The 13688-nt window shown below is 36.3% G+C and overlaps 1 protein-coding gene across 5 annotated transcripts in view; it reads left to right on the top strand.

Moving 5' to 3' along the window:
• ASPH (aspartate beta-hydroxylase) overlaps positions 1–13688 on the top strand; it is a 213079-nt gene that overhangs the window by 81889 nt on the left and 117502 nt on the right. For all 5 annotated transcript variants that reach the window (XM_081265760.1, XM_081265761.1, XM_081265762.1 and 2 more), the window contains one exon: positions 3391–3435. In XM_081265760.1, coding sequence (XP_081121886.1) covers positions 3391–3435 — 45 coding nt within the window. The remainder of the gene's footprint in view (positions 1–3390; positions 3436–13688) is intronic.

Raw genomic sequence — 13688 nt, forward strand, 5'->3', positions numbered from 1 at the left:
GAATATTAATGTGTTGAAGAATATCTCTAAGTCTTTATTTTGATTCAGTGAGAGTAAGCAAAATGGAAACCCCAGCCTGGCACGGTGGTGCATGCCTGAAATCCCAGCTGCTTGGGAGGTGACACAGGAGAATCCCAAGTTTAAAGGTAGCCTCTGAAATTTATCCAGCCCCTAAGCACCTCAAGGAGACCCTGTCTGTAAATAAAAAGGGTTGGGGAGGAATGTGGGCTCCATAGTTAAGTGCTCCCTGGTTCAATTCTTGGTGCTAAAAAAAAAAATAAAAAGAATAAAAAGAAGAAGAAGAAGGAAGGGAGGGAGGGAGGAAGAAGGGGAGGAAGAGAAAAGAAAATCCCCATGAAATGTTTATCCAATGTTCCCCACATATATTTTATAAAAAATAACTCACTTTACCATGTGCAATTTGACCCCATCTTGTTTTGACCAGAAATACAGTCTTTTCCTAAGTTTTTCAGACAATTTGAGAAGCTGATAGACTGTGAAGGGCTTTCCCTCTATTGGACTGTGGGGCTCTGGACTATGCACCTGCCGTCTACCTGCAGATTCTGTGCTGGCCCCTGTTGCACCTGACTACACTAAGAGTAGCTCATCCTTTTCACATACTCACTGGCCTCCCCTTCACCCTTGTCTTTCCTTGGCCTTGGCTGCTTGCATCAGGAGACACTTGGATTCCCAAACCAGAAACACGGAAGCCATCATTGAGGCCTCTTCTCCCTCTATCTCTACTTAATTCCAAGTCCTGATAATGGACTCCTTCAAAGCTCCTCCAACCCATTCTTTTCTCTGTAGCTCTTGTACTGTTGATCTGGTTTGGCCCTTATCCTCGTAGTTAATAGCAGCAGCTTTCTGATTGGTGGTCTTGACTCTGCTTGCCCCCTTCAGATCCATCTTTCACATGCCCTTAGGATGGTGTGTGGAAATGTTCTTTCTGCATCAGGCCTGACTTTAAAACTTTCTGTCAATAAGGTTGTTTTCAGTTGTAGATAATAGAAACAAAGCTCAGATTGGCTTAAGCAATAAACAGGTAGGGATAGTTAGATAAACAGGCAGGGATAATTAGTCAGGACCATACAGGGCCTACTGAGGAATTTGGATTGTAGTCTAGCTACAGTTAGAACATTTTTAAATACTTTAAAAAGTTATAACCTGATTTATGATTTAAAGCATTACTTTCCCTCCTATCTAGCTAGAAATTGGGTTGGATGGAGCAAGAATGGATGTGGGGACTACCCTGTTAGGAAATTATTGAACATTAATCCAGGGAAGTGACTGTAGTGGCCCAGAGTAAGATCAGGACTTTGGGAATGGAGGGGAGAGTGTGGAACTTGTGATATGTTTTATAATTACAACTGGTAGGCTTTTCTGATGGTAGTAAAGCAAAGAAATAAAGTGGGGAGGGTTTAGTTTGGTTTGAGTAACTATTGGATGATGGGGCCATTTGTTAAGGAGAAAACTAGAGTGCTAAAGTAAACTGGTTTGAGTGCTAAAGTAAACTAGTTTAGGTGAGCAAATAGAAGGCTCCACATTGAGCATTTTAACTTTGAAAGTTATGTGAGAGATCCCAGTAGAGTTATCAAGCAGGGAGTTGAATATACCATCCGGAACTAGTTGTGCAAGGTCTTGAGATGGATATGAGCATTTGGAAGCCATTATCAGGAAGATGGTGTTAAGTCCATGGAAACCAGTGAGGTCATTTTGCAGGTGAATGCAGCAAGTATAGAGAGGCCATTGCAAGACTGAGGTCTAGGGGACTCCAACATTGTGCAGTTGGGTGGAGAATGAACAGCCAGTGAGTAAGGAGGAAAGTGTGTCAGAAGTAAAAGGGAATATGTTCCATGCTGTCAGGTGATCCAGAAATCTCAGAACTAGAAAGTCTTTTACGTTTGGAAACATGGAGGTTACTGGATTAAGAGGTGGAAGTGAAAGCCATGGTAAATGAAATGGGTTCAAAAATTCCAAGGGTAAGAAATAGTAGGCTACATAAATTAAATAGGTAACTCTTTCTTTCAACTATTTCATGTTTAAGATAATAAATCAAAATCTATACCAAAATAAATCATACACCAATAAAAAAGTATAGATGAATTTGTTGAATTTGTATGTTTTTCAAAATACAATTAGATGAAATGTTAATTTAACTTGGAACAATAATAAGGCTTTCTTTGTTAACGTTGGTGATAATAATAACAAAGGAAGTGAGTAATACCTTAACAGTGGTTAATAGGCTTAGCCTTGACTATTTTTTTGTTTCTTTTTATGTAAAATGATTCCAAATATTCTCCTTGAAACCTGTGTCATTTTTATTATTAGAAGCAAGGTAAGAAGTGAAATGATTTAAAAAGCTGTGCAAATGTTATGAGTTTTAAAAAGTACTATTCAAAAATACCTCCTTTTGACCAAAGCGTGTTGCAGTTCTTAAGGACCAAAAGAAAACCTGATACCATCTTACCTCTAGATTAAGATCTGTTAAATGGGTTGTAAAGCCTAAGGGTAATATGTGATATAATTTAATAGAACAGTGCATCTTTGTATATTGGGTAGTGATGCCTGCAGTCTCTTTAAGTGTAATTGGATTGACGTGAGATAAGATGTTGAAAGTTCACTTCCACCTTTCTGACTAGTGTTAGAATGTATTATCTTGTGGGCTTGAAGTTTAGCTCAGTAGTAGAGCATGTGGGTACACAAGTCCCTGAGTACAGCCACCATCATACACACAAAAAATATGTTAAAGATTATTTTTCAAAAATAAATCATTAAAGATACTGTTTAATTTGAAGATTCTATTTCAATTCAATTTCTGTATACTGTTTAATTAATGTTAAAACTAGGGCTATTTTCAAGAGATGGAGCTGGGATTTAGCTTAGTGGTAGACCTTATGTTGATTAGCATGCACAAGGCCTAGGTTCAATTCCCTGCACCCCTGCTCCCCTAAATGCTTTTCAATAAAAAAAACTTCTCTAAAGAAGAAACAATATTCGTTGAATGTCATTCCTCAACTCTCTTATGTCTAATGCACAGTTTTGAAAACTTAAATTTTAGTCCATATCTCCTGCACCAGACAACAGAATTTTGAGGTCAGACTGATAATATTGTGAAGTCTGTTGTGTAGAATAGCTGAGAAACACACAATATTCAGTGTTCTACTCACTGGTAATCAATCTGTGTGTGTGTGTGTGTGTGTGTGTGTGTGTGTGTGTGTGTGTGTGTGTATTAGAGAGAGAGGTTATAAAAGCAATGTTTTTATGATAATTGCAGTTGAATATTTTAAAAAGTGTAAAAATAATCACCATTACTTCAGTACTACCAATCTGAGTTTTAAACTCTGGTCATCGGCAACTGTAATGGACTGTGACTTTCTTGTTCATTTTTAGAAGTAAGTGTTCCTGCTACAGAAGAACAGCAGGAAGTACCACCAGGTATGACATTTCATTAGATGTATTTTCCTTTTGGGGGGTTAAATTTTAAAATGCGGTTGATATTAACACTAGCCTTATTAAATAAATATATGAAGGATAAAATTCCTGAGAAAGAAGGATTGCCTCTATATAAATTAATAAAACAAAATTCTGTGTTTTGATCAACTGAACCAAAGTAATGGCAAACGCTCATTTCATTCAGTGTAATATATATATTTGTGCTAGAATTTGAAGAGTTCTTAAAGTACTGTATGATTTTGCCGTTACACATTGGTGGTAATGTAGAATTTTAGGGTTTTAAAATTTTTTTTTCTTTTTTCTTTTTTGATTGTCAGACCATTTGATGGCGGATATAGAATCAAAGTTTCTCAGGATGAAAACTGAATAGTGCATTAACTATGCGATTGCTCAGTTGCTCTCTGTTCCCCACCTTTCTTAGAGGCATATCAATGCCCTGTGGCAATGCAGGTGCCCAGGGCTCATCAGTACCTTTCCCCCATCTGTCTCTGGTCATTAGTGAATTTAAAGAATGGGAACAGCTTTTCAGCCAAGGCCTGTGCTTTGGACTACATTTCAGTACTGACATAAATTATACCTGTAGTCAGAAAATGGCAGGTAGTCTGTTTTCTCAGTGGGAAAAAAAATGTTCTACTAGATGAGGATTTTTCATATCCCACCTCATCCCCAAGTGTGTTTCTTTTAATTTTTGTTTTAGTTTTTATGTGTGTGGATGAGTCATATTTGTTGGTTGAATTTTTACTCATTTTTCATACATGATTCTTAATGAGAATTTTGTAGCAGTGATGTGCATTACCAATGTTGATTTTGGTAGAAATAATTGTATCTGCCAAAATTAATTGAATACTGAATTTCAAGAAAAAAAAGTAACCAAAGAATAAAATAGCCAAAGGGTATTTATAGTTAGACTTAAGCTTGTCCTTGCTTATTTTATGAATGGAACATTTTAGGTTTTGATAGTTATCATACTATGCACTGGCATATCTGTAATATGAAGTAGCAAGTAATTGATAGACTGTAATTAATGGTATTACAATATATGATTAGGAAAAGAAATCCTTTGGGAAACTTACAAGGTGACTATGGAACAATGAATGTTTTCTATTTAGAAAAGATGGGAGGGCAAGGAAAGCTGATAGTTCTGTCCTGCTTGTGTTGATTTCTGTTGTTGTTGAGTAACACTTGACAGAGTACCCTGTTTCTCCCTGGAAGAAGCAAAGCAAGTTATAGAACCAGCTTGATTGCTATACTATGCCCTTAGAGAAAATTATTTTATAAGGATTCCTAGAAAAAAAAAAAAGAAGTTTCTACAAATCTTTCTCATTATAATTCACATTTTAAAATGTGGATTAACTATCAGGAAGATAACTATCAGCATGAGAGATAATATTTTCTGACCATAACTCTGTGCTTTTATTTTTTTGGCAGTGCTGGGGATTGAACATGGGGCTTTGCATGTGCTGAGCAAGGGCTCTGCCGCTAAGCCACAATCTCAGCCCCACTTTGTGCTTATATTTCAATACTTTGTAAATTCACCCCAAGATTTTTTTGGAACATAAATATATAATACAGGTGGTTATGATGATGGAATAAGTTGTTTTTTAAAGATGAGATATTTAACAACCACAACCAAAGCACATAAAAATGAAGATCTGATTAATGAGCATAGTTTCTGGCACCCAATAAACTCCTAGTGAGTGGTGGCTAAAGTATTATTGTTTTGTAATTAATTAGCCTGCTCTATGAGGTGGATCAAGAGAAGCTAAATTCTTAGGGATCTGATCAAGAAGTTGTAACCTATAACTAGGTATCATAAAAATTTGATTGACTCACTGCATACACAATTTGACCTTGCCAAAGGAGAACGTAAGACTTAGTGGTAGTTATTTCTAACCTCTGAATCTGGCTTTCTTCTTTCTCATAAGTCGCATTGTTAGTCTTACTTCATATGATAGCTTTTATTATTCATAGTGCAAAATATCAATGTTCATAGATCTGTTCACGATATTTTTGTACAGTTAGTTGTTGTCTTTAAAGTACTGTTTCATTACATATCTGATTGGAGGAACTGCAGGTACATTCAAGGAGGGCCCGACTCCTCATTACCTTTCAATCTTTAAAATTTATTCACTATAAAACTCAGCTGAGGACTTCTGCAAAATGCAGGATGTTAGTCACTTTTTCCTGGCCCTCATAACCTAACTGATCATTCCAAGACTAGCTATACAGTCTTTTTATTGCTTACTATTGTTCATAATAACATATTTATCATTGTACTAGTCCCATGGGGCATTTCAATGAGCCACAAGTAGGAGACAGTGACAGCTAGCATTTATTATTATGGAGGCGAACTTCTAAGCACATTCTATGGATTAAATAAGTTTTAGCAGATGTAGCACATCAAGAGGTAGACCTACTGTTAAGTTCATTTTACACATGACATCAAAGAGGCATGGCAAGGCAAAAGTCATCTTCTCTGGGTCACAGAGTAGAAGTGGGATTGATCCTTATGTTTTTATTCTGGAATCCACTCTCTGCTATTGTTTTCTAGAGGATTTTAAATAAATGAAGCCCAAAGAGCTGTTAACAGTTTTGAGAGCTATTTTGATGTGATAAAATGAAACACATCCTATTTTTCATCTCTCTTTCTCTCTTAATCTTCATTAGTTCATAACTTAGTACTTAGGAATATTGAAGTGTTTTTCTGAATAAGTTGTCCAATAGTTTAAATTTTGTGTCTTTGCTTTACATTTTTAAATTTTAAGTGTTTTGCAGGCACATTCTTGGCAAGGGTGTATAAAGTCAGTCTTAAGATTTAATCATTTTGATATTAGAAGTTAATTATTTTGAAAACTAGATTTTGAAAATTCCTTTGTAATATTTATTTCTTTAGCAAGTTTCTACCTTTCTCTTCAAACTCATATTTACTTGAAGTCATATAGCATGTTTCTTATTATAATATGAATGGGAAAAATCCTTTGGGAAACTTACAAGGTAACAATGGAACAATGAATGTTTTGTATTTAGAAAAGCATAGTATACATAGTGCAGCATATACACATAGTGCAGATTGATTTATGAATGAATCATTTATGAAGTTCATTAGAGTAAAATTTTCTACCAATCAATATACTTAAAGCCATATGACTAGGTGGTTCATTAACTGTTTTTCTCCAGAAAAGAAAAGAACAACACACAAAGTTAATTTTATGTTTTCAGTAATCATGTTATTTCGAATGGAACACATGAACATCATAGTTTCTGGGTAATTCTGCCTCTCCTGATTCTTGGTAAATGGAGACACAATTCATCCTGCCATGGAATATTCTAGCAATGGATTTCACTACATTGTCCCCATCAAGAACTTCCACTCAGGCCTTCCTCTTACCAGCATTTTTGAACACTAATCACTAACACCCTTAAGGCTGCTTTAGGTTGGCAGCCCTAGAGACCTAAGGCAATGGCAGAGATTGGCTTTATGCTCATTGAAGTGAACGTTTAACCAGTATGTAAACCAATATGCTTTACATGCATATTGTTATTATCATTATTTTCTAATTCAAAAAGCATATATTGCAACTTGCCTTACAGGCTCTGGGCTGACCAATGGAGCTGCACTATTAACAATGTAGCCCCTGCCTTAGTATGGCTCACAGTCCTGTGGCACACAGTGGAATGGACCAGCTAATGTGATAGCACTGACTTCTCAGAGCAGTGTGCAGGGTAACTCATGCAAAGAGGGATAATAAATCACTCAGCCTCAGAGGGGTGGAAGTGCTGGCTATAACTGAGTTTTGGATGACTATAGAAGGTCCAGGAGCTAGCAGGTGGGGAGAAAGTACTTACTGATCAACAACCAAGAGATGTGCCACGTGAAATATGAGAAGACAGGGTAGAAAAGTAGGCAGCCAGCTTGGAGGGTCTTCTGTACCATGTTTGGAAGTTCAGATCTGAGCCTAAAAATAACAGGAAATCAGTGCAAAATTTCAAGCAGAGAGGTCACATGATCAATTCCAGATTTAAAGACAGTAGTCTAGTAAGTGGGTAGAGACAAGTAATAGGCAGCTGTGTTCATTCAAGCCAGAGATGGTGAGAGATGCACTGTAGTAGAGTGGGGGGAAGAGAGGACTGATTTCATGGATATGGGAGGTGGAAATAATCTGATGGGAGTGGAGAAGAGTCAATGATAATTCCAACATTACTGGCTTGAGTCCTTGTAAGTGAATGGCAGTCACTTCATAGAGATTGGGAATGCAGGAGGAATGCAGGGCAGCAACAGAGGAGACTGACCTGATTTTGGAGATATTCTTTAGACCCTACTGAACCATTTCTTACTGGAGTCTTTAAGTGTGTAGGAGCTTATGTTGAAGTTGCTAAAACTGCAGTTAAACTTTCAACGTTTTTGCCTCTTTACAAATACTCTCTGTTACGATTTGAACAATTTTCCATTGTCTCGGGTATATTGAAAATGTTCATCCTCTCAAAGTCTAGCTAATTGTTCAATTTTTAGAGAAATTAAATTCTAAATTCAAACTCATTTTTAAAACCTTTTTTTCTATTGAGGTACAATTAATACACTAGGAAGTGCTTATATGTTGAATTTTTACATGTGTTACTCTCTTGTATCCACTACTCAGATAATCAGGAAAAAAAAATGTCTGGCACCCTAAAAGTCTCTCTCTTCTTACCTGTCAGTAACACCTCACTTGTAGACTGTTTTTTTTTAAATTGAATGTAGCTAGAATCATAAACACATATGCATACATACACATACATACAATTATTATTGTGCTGGTTTCTATTGCTCAGTATCATATGTGTGAGGTTCATCTACCTTAATATAGTAATTTAGTCTAATTCATTACTGTTTTCTGTTGACAGATATAGTGATTATTTCTAGTTTGACTACTGAGAAGAAAAGTGATAAATATTATCTTCTACTTGTTTTGAAGGATATAAACAATCATTTCTGTTGGATATACAGAAATTTTTGGCTCCAAGAGCAGAAAGAGACTGAAGGATATATCATAATTATTTGAAAATACCTGACACTGATTAATTTATAAAGAAAAGAAGTCTATTTGCCTCACAGTCTTGGAGTCTCAGAAGTTTAAAAGCATGGTGCTGGCTTTTGATTGACAGCTAGTGAGGTCCATGATATGCGGCATAATATCATGGTAGAAGGCAACACATAAAAGCAAGCTTTTTATCGTGGGTCTCTCCTTCTCTTGCTGTAAACTCACTAAAGCCATCATGAAGGTCCTAACTTCATCACTTCCTTTGATTCTAATATGTGAGTGTATATTAAAGTTCTTACAGATGAATTTATGGAGGACACATTCAAGCCATAGTAGTTATCCAGCCTTACAAATGATATCAAAATTGCCTTTATCTATACCAGCGCCTTTTCTATTTCAATATGATAATTTAAGCCCAACACTGTAGTAATAAAATAAATCAGATACTAATATTTGGAATGAAAATGTTAAAAAGTTAGGTTTGAATTTTACTTCTTTAAAAACACTGTACACTTTTTTTATTTTACCAATAACATTAAAATAAAATTTTTAAACTAATATTTTAAAGTAGCATACATTACACTTAAAAATCCTTCCTGTTTTTTGTTTTTTTTCAAATCCCATACTAGATTTCTGATTCTTTTCAATATAGTGATATTGTCAATGGGAGAAAGAAATTTAATGCTTGTGTTTCTCTAAAGATTGAGATTCAGTTGTAATTCTGGAGCACTCTTTAAACCCCTAGATTTTTCTTTATCAGCTTTGCAAGTACTCCCTTGGGTCTTCTGTGGGTAGTTAGTTAATTATCCTGTTAACAAGTTGTCCTTAAAAACAAAGAGAAAAAAGTATTTACTTCTGTTGGTGATTTTTTTTTTTTAAAAAGTAGAATGAAAATAAAGCAGTGTCCCACTCTGTGTCTGGTTGGTCCTTTAATTTAGATTTCCCCTTATTTTTGCAGATACTTAAAGCTTCAAAAAGACTGCCCCTACTACCACAGGAGGACCAGCCTAACCATACGCTCCAAAAGATGGCTGTGATAGATCTTGTGAAGTAAATACTGGGCAGATCAAGATCTTTGGGAATGAACACTAAAGATGTTTTGAATGAGTTATAGTCCACTGGCATTTTAGTGTATTTTTTTTTTAAGAAACAAAAATTACATGTAATTTACATTCCTGCATGTCCTTTTTTGATACTGTTAGTGGGTCCATTGGATTTCTCTTTCCTTTTTCTTTTTTCCTTCTTTGGTGCAGCTTTAGTCATACCTACATTTCTATGTATTTTTCAGACAAGAATTAAGAATTATGTTGATGATATAGCAGCAATTTGTCTTGGCAGGATTTTAATACATTCTTAATAACTAATGCTAACTATATTGGATTGGCTTGTGTAAGCACTGAGTTAAACATGACTTCAAAGCCATCAAGAGTGTCTTGTATTAGCACTCTTAAAAACGGGAACAGGCATGATGATTTGCTGTGAAGGCATGAGTTGTATATATCTGCACTGATTATCTTATCAAAAATTTCTACATTTGCTTCAGATATTCAGGTTACATCACAAATTTTGATATTTTTGTAGCTTTTAGCTGGCATATTAGAATAATATAATATTTTGAGGAAAGTTTTAAATTATCATTAATTTATTTTTCATAATGAGGGGAACTAAAATTCCTTGATAGGACATAAGGAAAAAGAATGGCCTGCAAAAATATCTCGTGCAAAAATGCTATTTAGCACCTTGGATGGATCATTTAATAGCTCTGGCCCATTCAGTATTTATTTAAATTTTAGGAAATGTATACACATTACTGGTGCATACCTTAAAGACTGCTCTGCCTTTGGCTAATTAAGTAATGCCCTCACAGCACCAGAGACTGCCCCGTGCTCTCACTGGATCAAGTCCATGATGTCTCTAGTTGGGTTGATTTAGGATGTATGTATGACAAGCACTCTCCCAGCCCCATGTCTGCTGCTATTTTTCACAAGGGGTGAGCCTTTTCCTTTCTACACTGAAAATTTTCTTCTATTTTTAATGTGGTTTATTTTTGGCTGGGAAATACCTGCTGTGATAAAAATATTGCTTTGTTAGAAAAGGAGGTAGTTGGAGCATCATTTTCAAAGAGCCATGAATTATAAAAAAAGCCATAAGAATTGGTGACATCTGTGGGTCAAGGGGTTGCTCTTTCTTATATTAGCATTGTTTTAAGGTGGCTTTTTTTCTGCTTTTAGGGTAAAATCAAAGACAGTCGATATTTTTATCATCATAGATTGTAGTTCCAATGTAGTGAGTTCTGCATGCTGACCCGAGGTGTAGTGAAACCTGAAATAAGAGTAAGACAAGCAATAATTTTCAAAAGCTGTGATATGGGTAATATAGAGCTGATTCTCAACTTGTGATTAAGCTCTTCATCTTGTGAATTATAGAACATTACTTTTTATAAAGCTGTATTTTTTTAGGGAAACTTAGGAATGACATAGAACTAATGAATGACTAAAATAATTTCTGCTAGGCTTTTGTATATAACCATCTGTAGTACTCTAGAAACTGAGGATTCATTATGCTGTGGTCAACTTCAAATAGTTTTTAATTCCAAATGTCTGAATTAATGAGCCTTGTCTTTACAAACATATGCCATGTTGGGCAACATCAATGGAATTTCAGTAATGTAAATGTCTTTTGTTTAATGTTATTTGAGTGCAATAAAATGCAGAAGGATTCTTCTCTACATTGTCATTATTTTTAAGTAGTATATTTAAATTTGTTACATAACAAAATCTGTTCATTTTATACTTATGAACATTTTAGAAGAATATAATGTTTTTTTTTTTAAAAGAGAGAGAGAGAATTTTATTATTTATTTTTTTAATTTTCGGCGGACACAACATCTTTCTTTGTATGTGGTGCTGAGGATCGAACCCCGGCAGCACGCATGCCAGGCAAGTGCGCTACTGCTTGAGCCACATCCCCAGCCCAAGAATATAACATTTTTGATGACCAACATCACAAGGAAATACTTTTGTCCTCTTTACTTTAACCTATTTCTAATAGGTATGCTTATTTGTTTTAACATGTACTATTATGCTACCTTGTAAGGGGATAGAATTGAAATGAAGTGGCTCTTGCCTCAATCCTTTGTAGATTTTTGTTCTGTATCTTAAGTTTTGGTTATTCCCTGGTGAAATCTCCCTTCCCACATATACACCATTCTTATCCTCCATGACTTTCTATTGTGAGGATATGAACTTCATCATGAGTGGATGAATGACAGGCTGAAAATATATATGGCAGATTCTCATTCTTCATTGCTCTCATTTTCAACCTTAGTTCTCTAGACAGGAAAAGGGAACTAGACAAGTAAGAAACAAGCTCCTGGGGTTCTGGAGAGGGGAGTTTTCACCTCTAACATGTCCAGAAGAAATGAAGACTGCTGGATAAACAGATTGGATCCACCTACTCCGCCACGAGTAGGGAGTTGAGTTTTCTCAGCAGCTGGGTGTTATCCCTGTTTGCAGATGAGTAAACCAGGAATCGGCCCTGGTGGAAATTCCCTCTGGCTTCTGGTTTATCTGAGATATTCTAGAGTGAACATGTAGGCAGCAGATGGAAGAAGGCCACAGAGCAGGAGGCCAGTTAGGAATCTGACTAGTAATAGATGATGGTACTGAGGACTGAGCTAAGGAAATGGTGGTAGAGACATAGGGAAGGAGACAGGAAAGATGTGACTTTTGAAGAGTGAACAGACACTATGAGTGCTAAGGGAGGAAATAGAGCCCTGGGTCTTGGGGATGAACAGGTAGGTGCCTGGGTTTAGGCAGTTGGAAAGGCAGATGAGCCTGAGTGCAAATTAGCTCTCATTGTTGGTCCAGCAAGAACTGCTCACTATGGACACTGACACAGTAGCTGCAACTAGGTATAGTATAGTGCAGCAGAATCCATAAAAGTGACCAGTTCTTCTCAATTATTGCATGACAGTTTTTAAAAGATCCAGATTCCATTCTTTTTAGTAAGGTTTTCCTTGCTCAAATAAAATAATATTGAAAGGAGTAAAAAGAGTCATATTAATACTTATAAAGAATGTGTAAATTTTTTTTTTTCTGTTTGGACATGAGTATTTAAACTCTAAATGTGAGTTACGAATGACCTTGTCCTTTTATAATTTTCAGGGGAAGACTAAACATTCATCTCCCTTACTTAAAGGACTGCCCATTACTGGGATATGCAAAGTGTGATTAAAATAGTATTTTTATGCATTATGGCCTCTGAAATTGTTCTTTCTTGTTCTATAACCCTGGGAAGATTCTTTAGATTTTCTGAGCCTCGGTTTCTTTATCTGTTAAATTGTAACCATCTCCCATGGCTGCAAGGATAAGTGGGATAATCTGCATTAAGTGCTTACAACAATGCTTTGTACACAGTAGTGCTCAGTATGTCATTTTTTCCCCCCTTTGGCACAGTGAGGTCCATATGAGGCCTTGCAAAGAAGCATAAATAACAGAGAATAAAGTGACACTTGATTATTGGTTGTGCAGAATCCTAGTGAATCAGAAAACTTCTTTACTTAAGCTAAAGTTAAGTGTGAATAAAAAACAAAGAATTCAAAATGTCTGCTCTGTATATTCTCCATATCCAAAGAAGAGTCTCAGAACTCAGCTTGTTGATGTTAGGGGAGGGATGGAAGGAGACTCAAGAATGAAAACAAGACAGACCTCTTGCCCCAGGGCCTGGAAGGACCTGGGTTAGGCCTTATTTGTCTTGTTCCCCACCGTAACTACTGGGTGGGAGGAGGGAGAAAGATGGCGGCCCTTGTTTCTGAAAGTATAACCAATCACATTGTCCTCGAAGTTACTGGGGGGGGGATGTGGATCCAAAGGACATGGGTTGACCTGACCAGGGCTCTTTGACATGGAACCAGCACCTTTCACTTCTGTTTGGAAGGTGACTAATTCAAACCATTCCTCCTTCCTTACTTTTCTCCCAGGGTGGGCAGATCTGTGAGAGCCACATTCTCCCTTTTATGACCAACATCCCCCTGTTCTATCTAGTCTGGGTAGAAATTTGCATTGCATGCTTAATTGTTCAAGTCACATTAGTCCAGCATGACTCCTGGAAGAAGTTAAAGGTTAAGGGCTTTCTGTAGGTACTGCTGATCCCAATAGAAGGAGAGCTTCTACAGGACTAAGATTTATGATGCTTCCTTGCTGGATCCCTGATGCC

Source organism: Spermophilus citellus (assembly GCF_964194105.1).
Source record: "Spermophilus citellus genome assembly, chromosome: 14".
NCBI classification, from domain to species: Eukaryota; Metazoa; Chordata; class Mammalia; order Rodentia; family Sciuridae; genus Spermophilus; species Spermophilus citellus.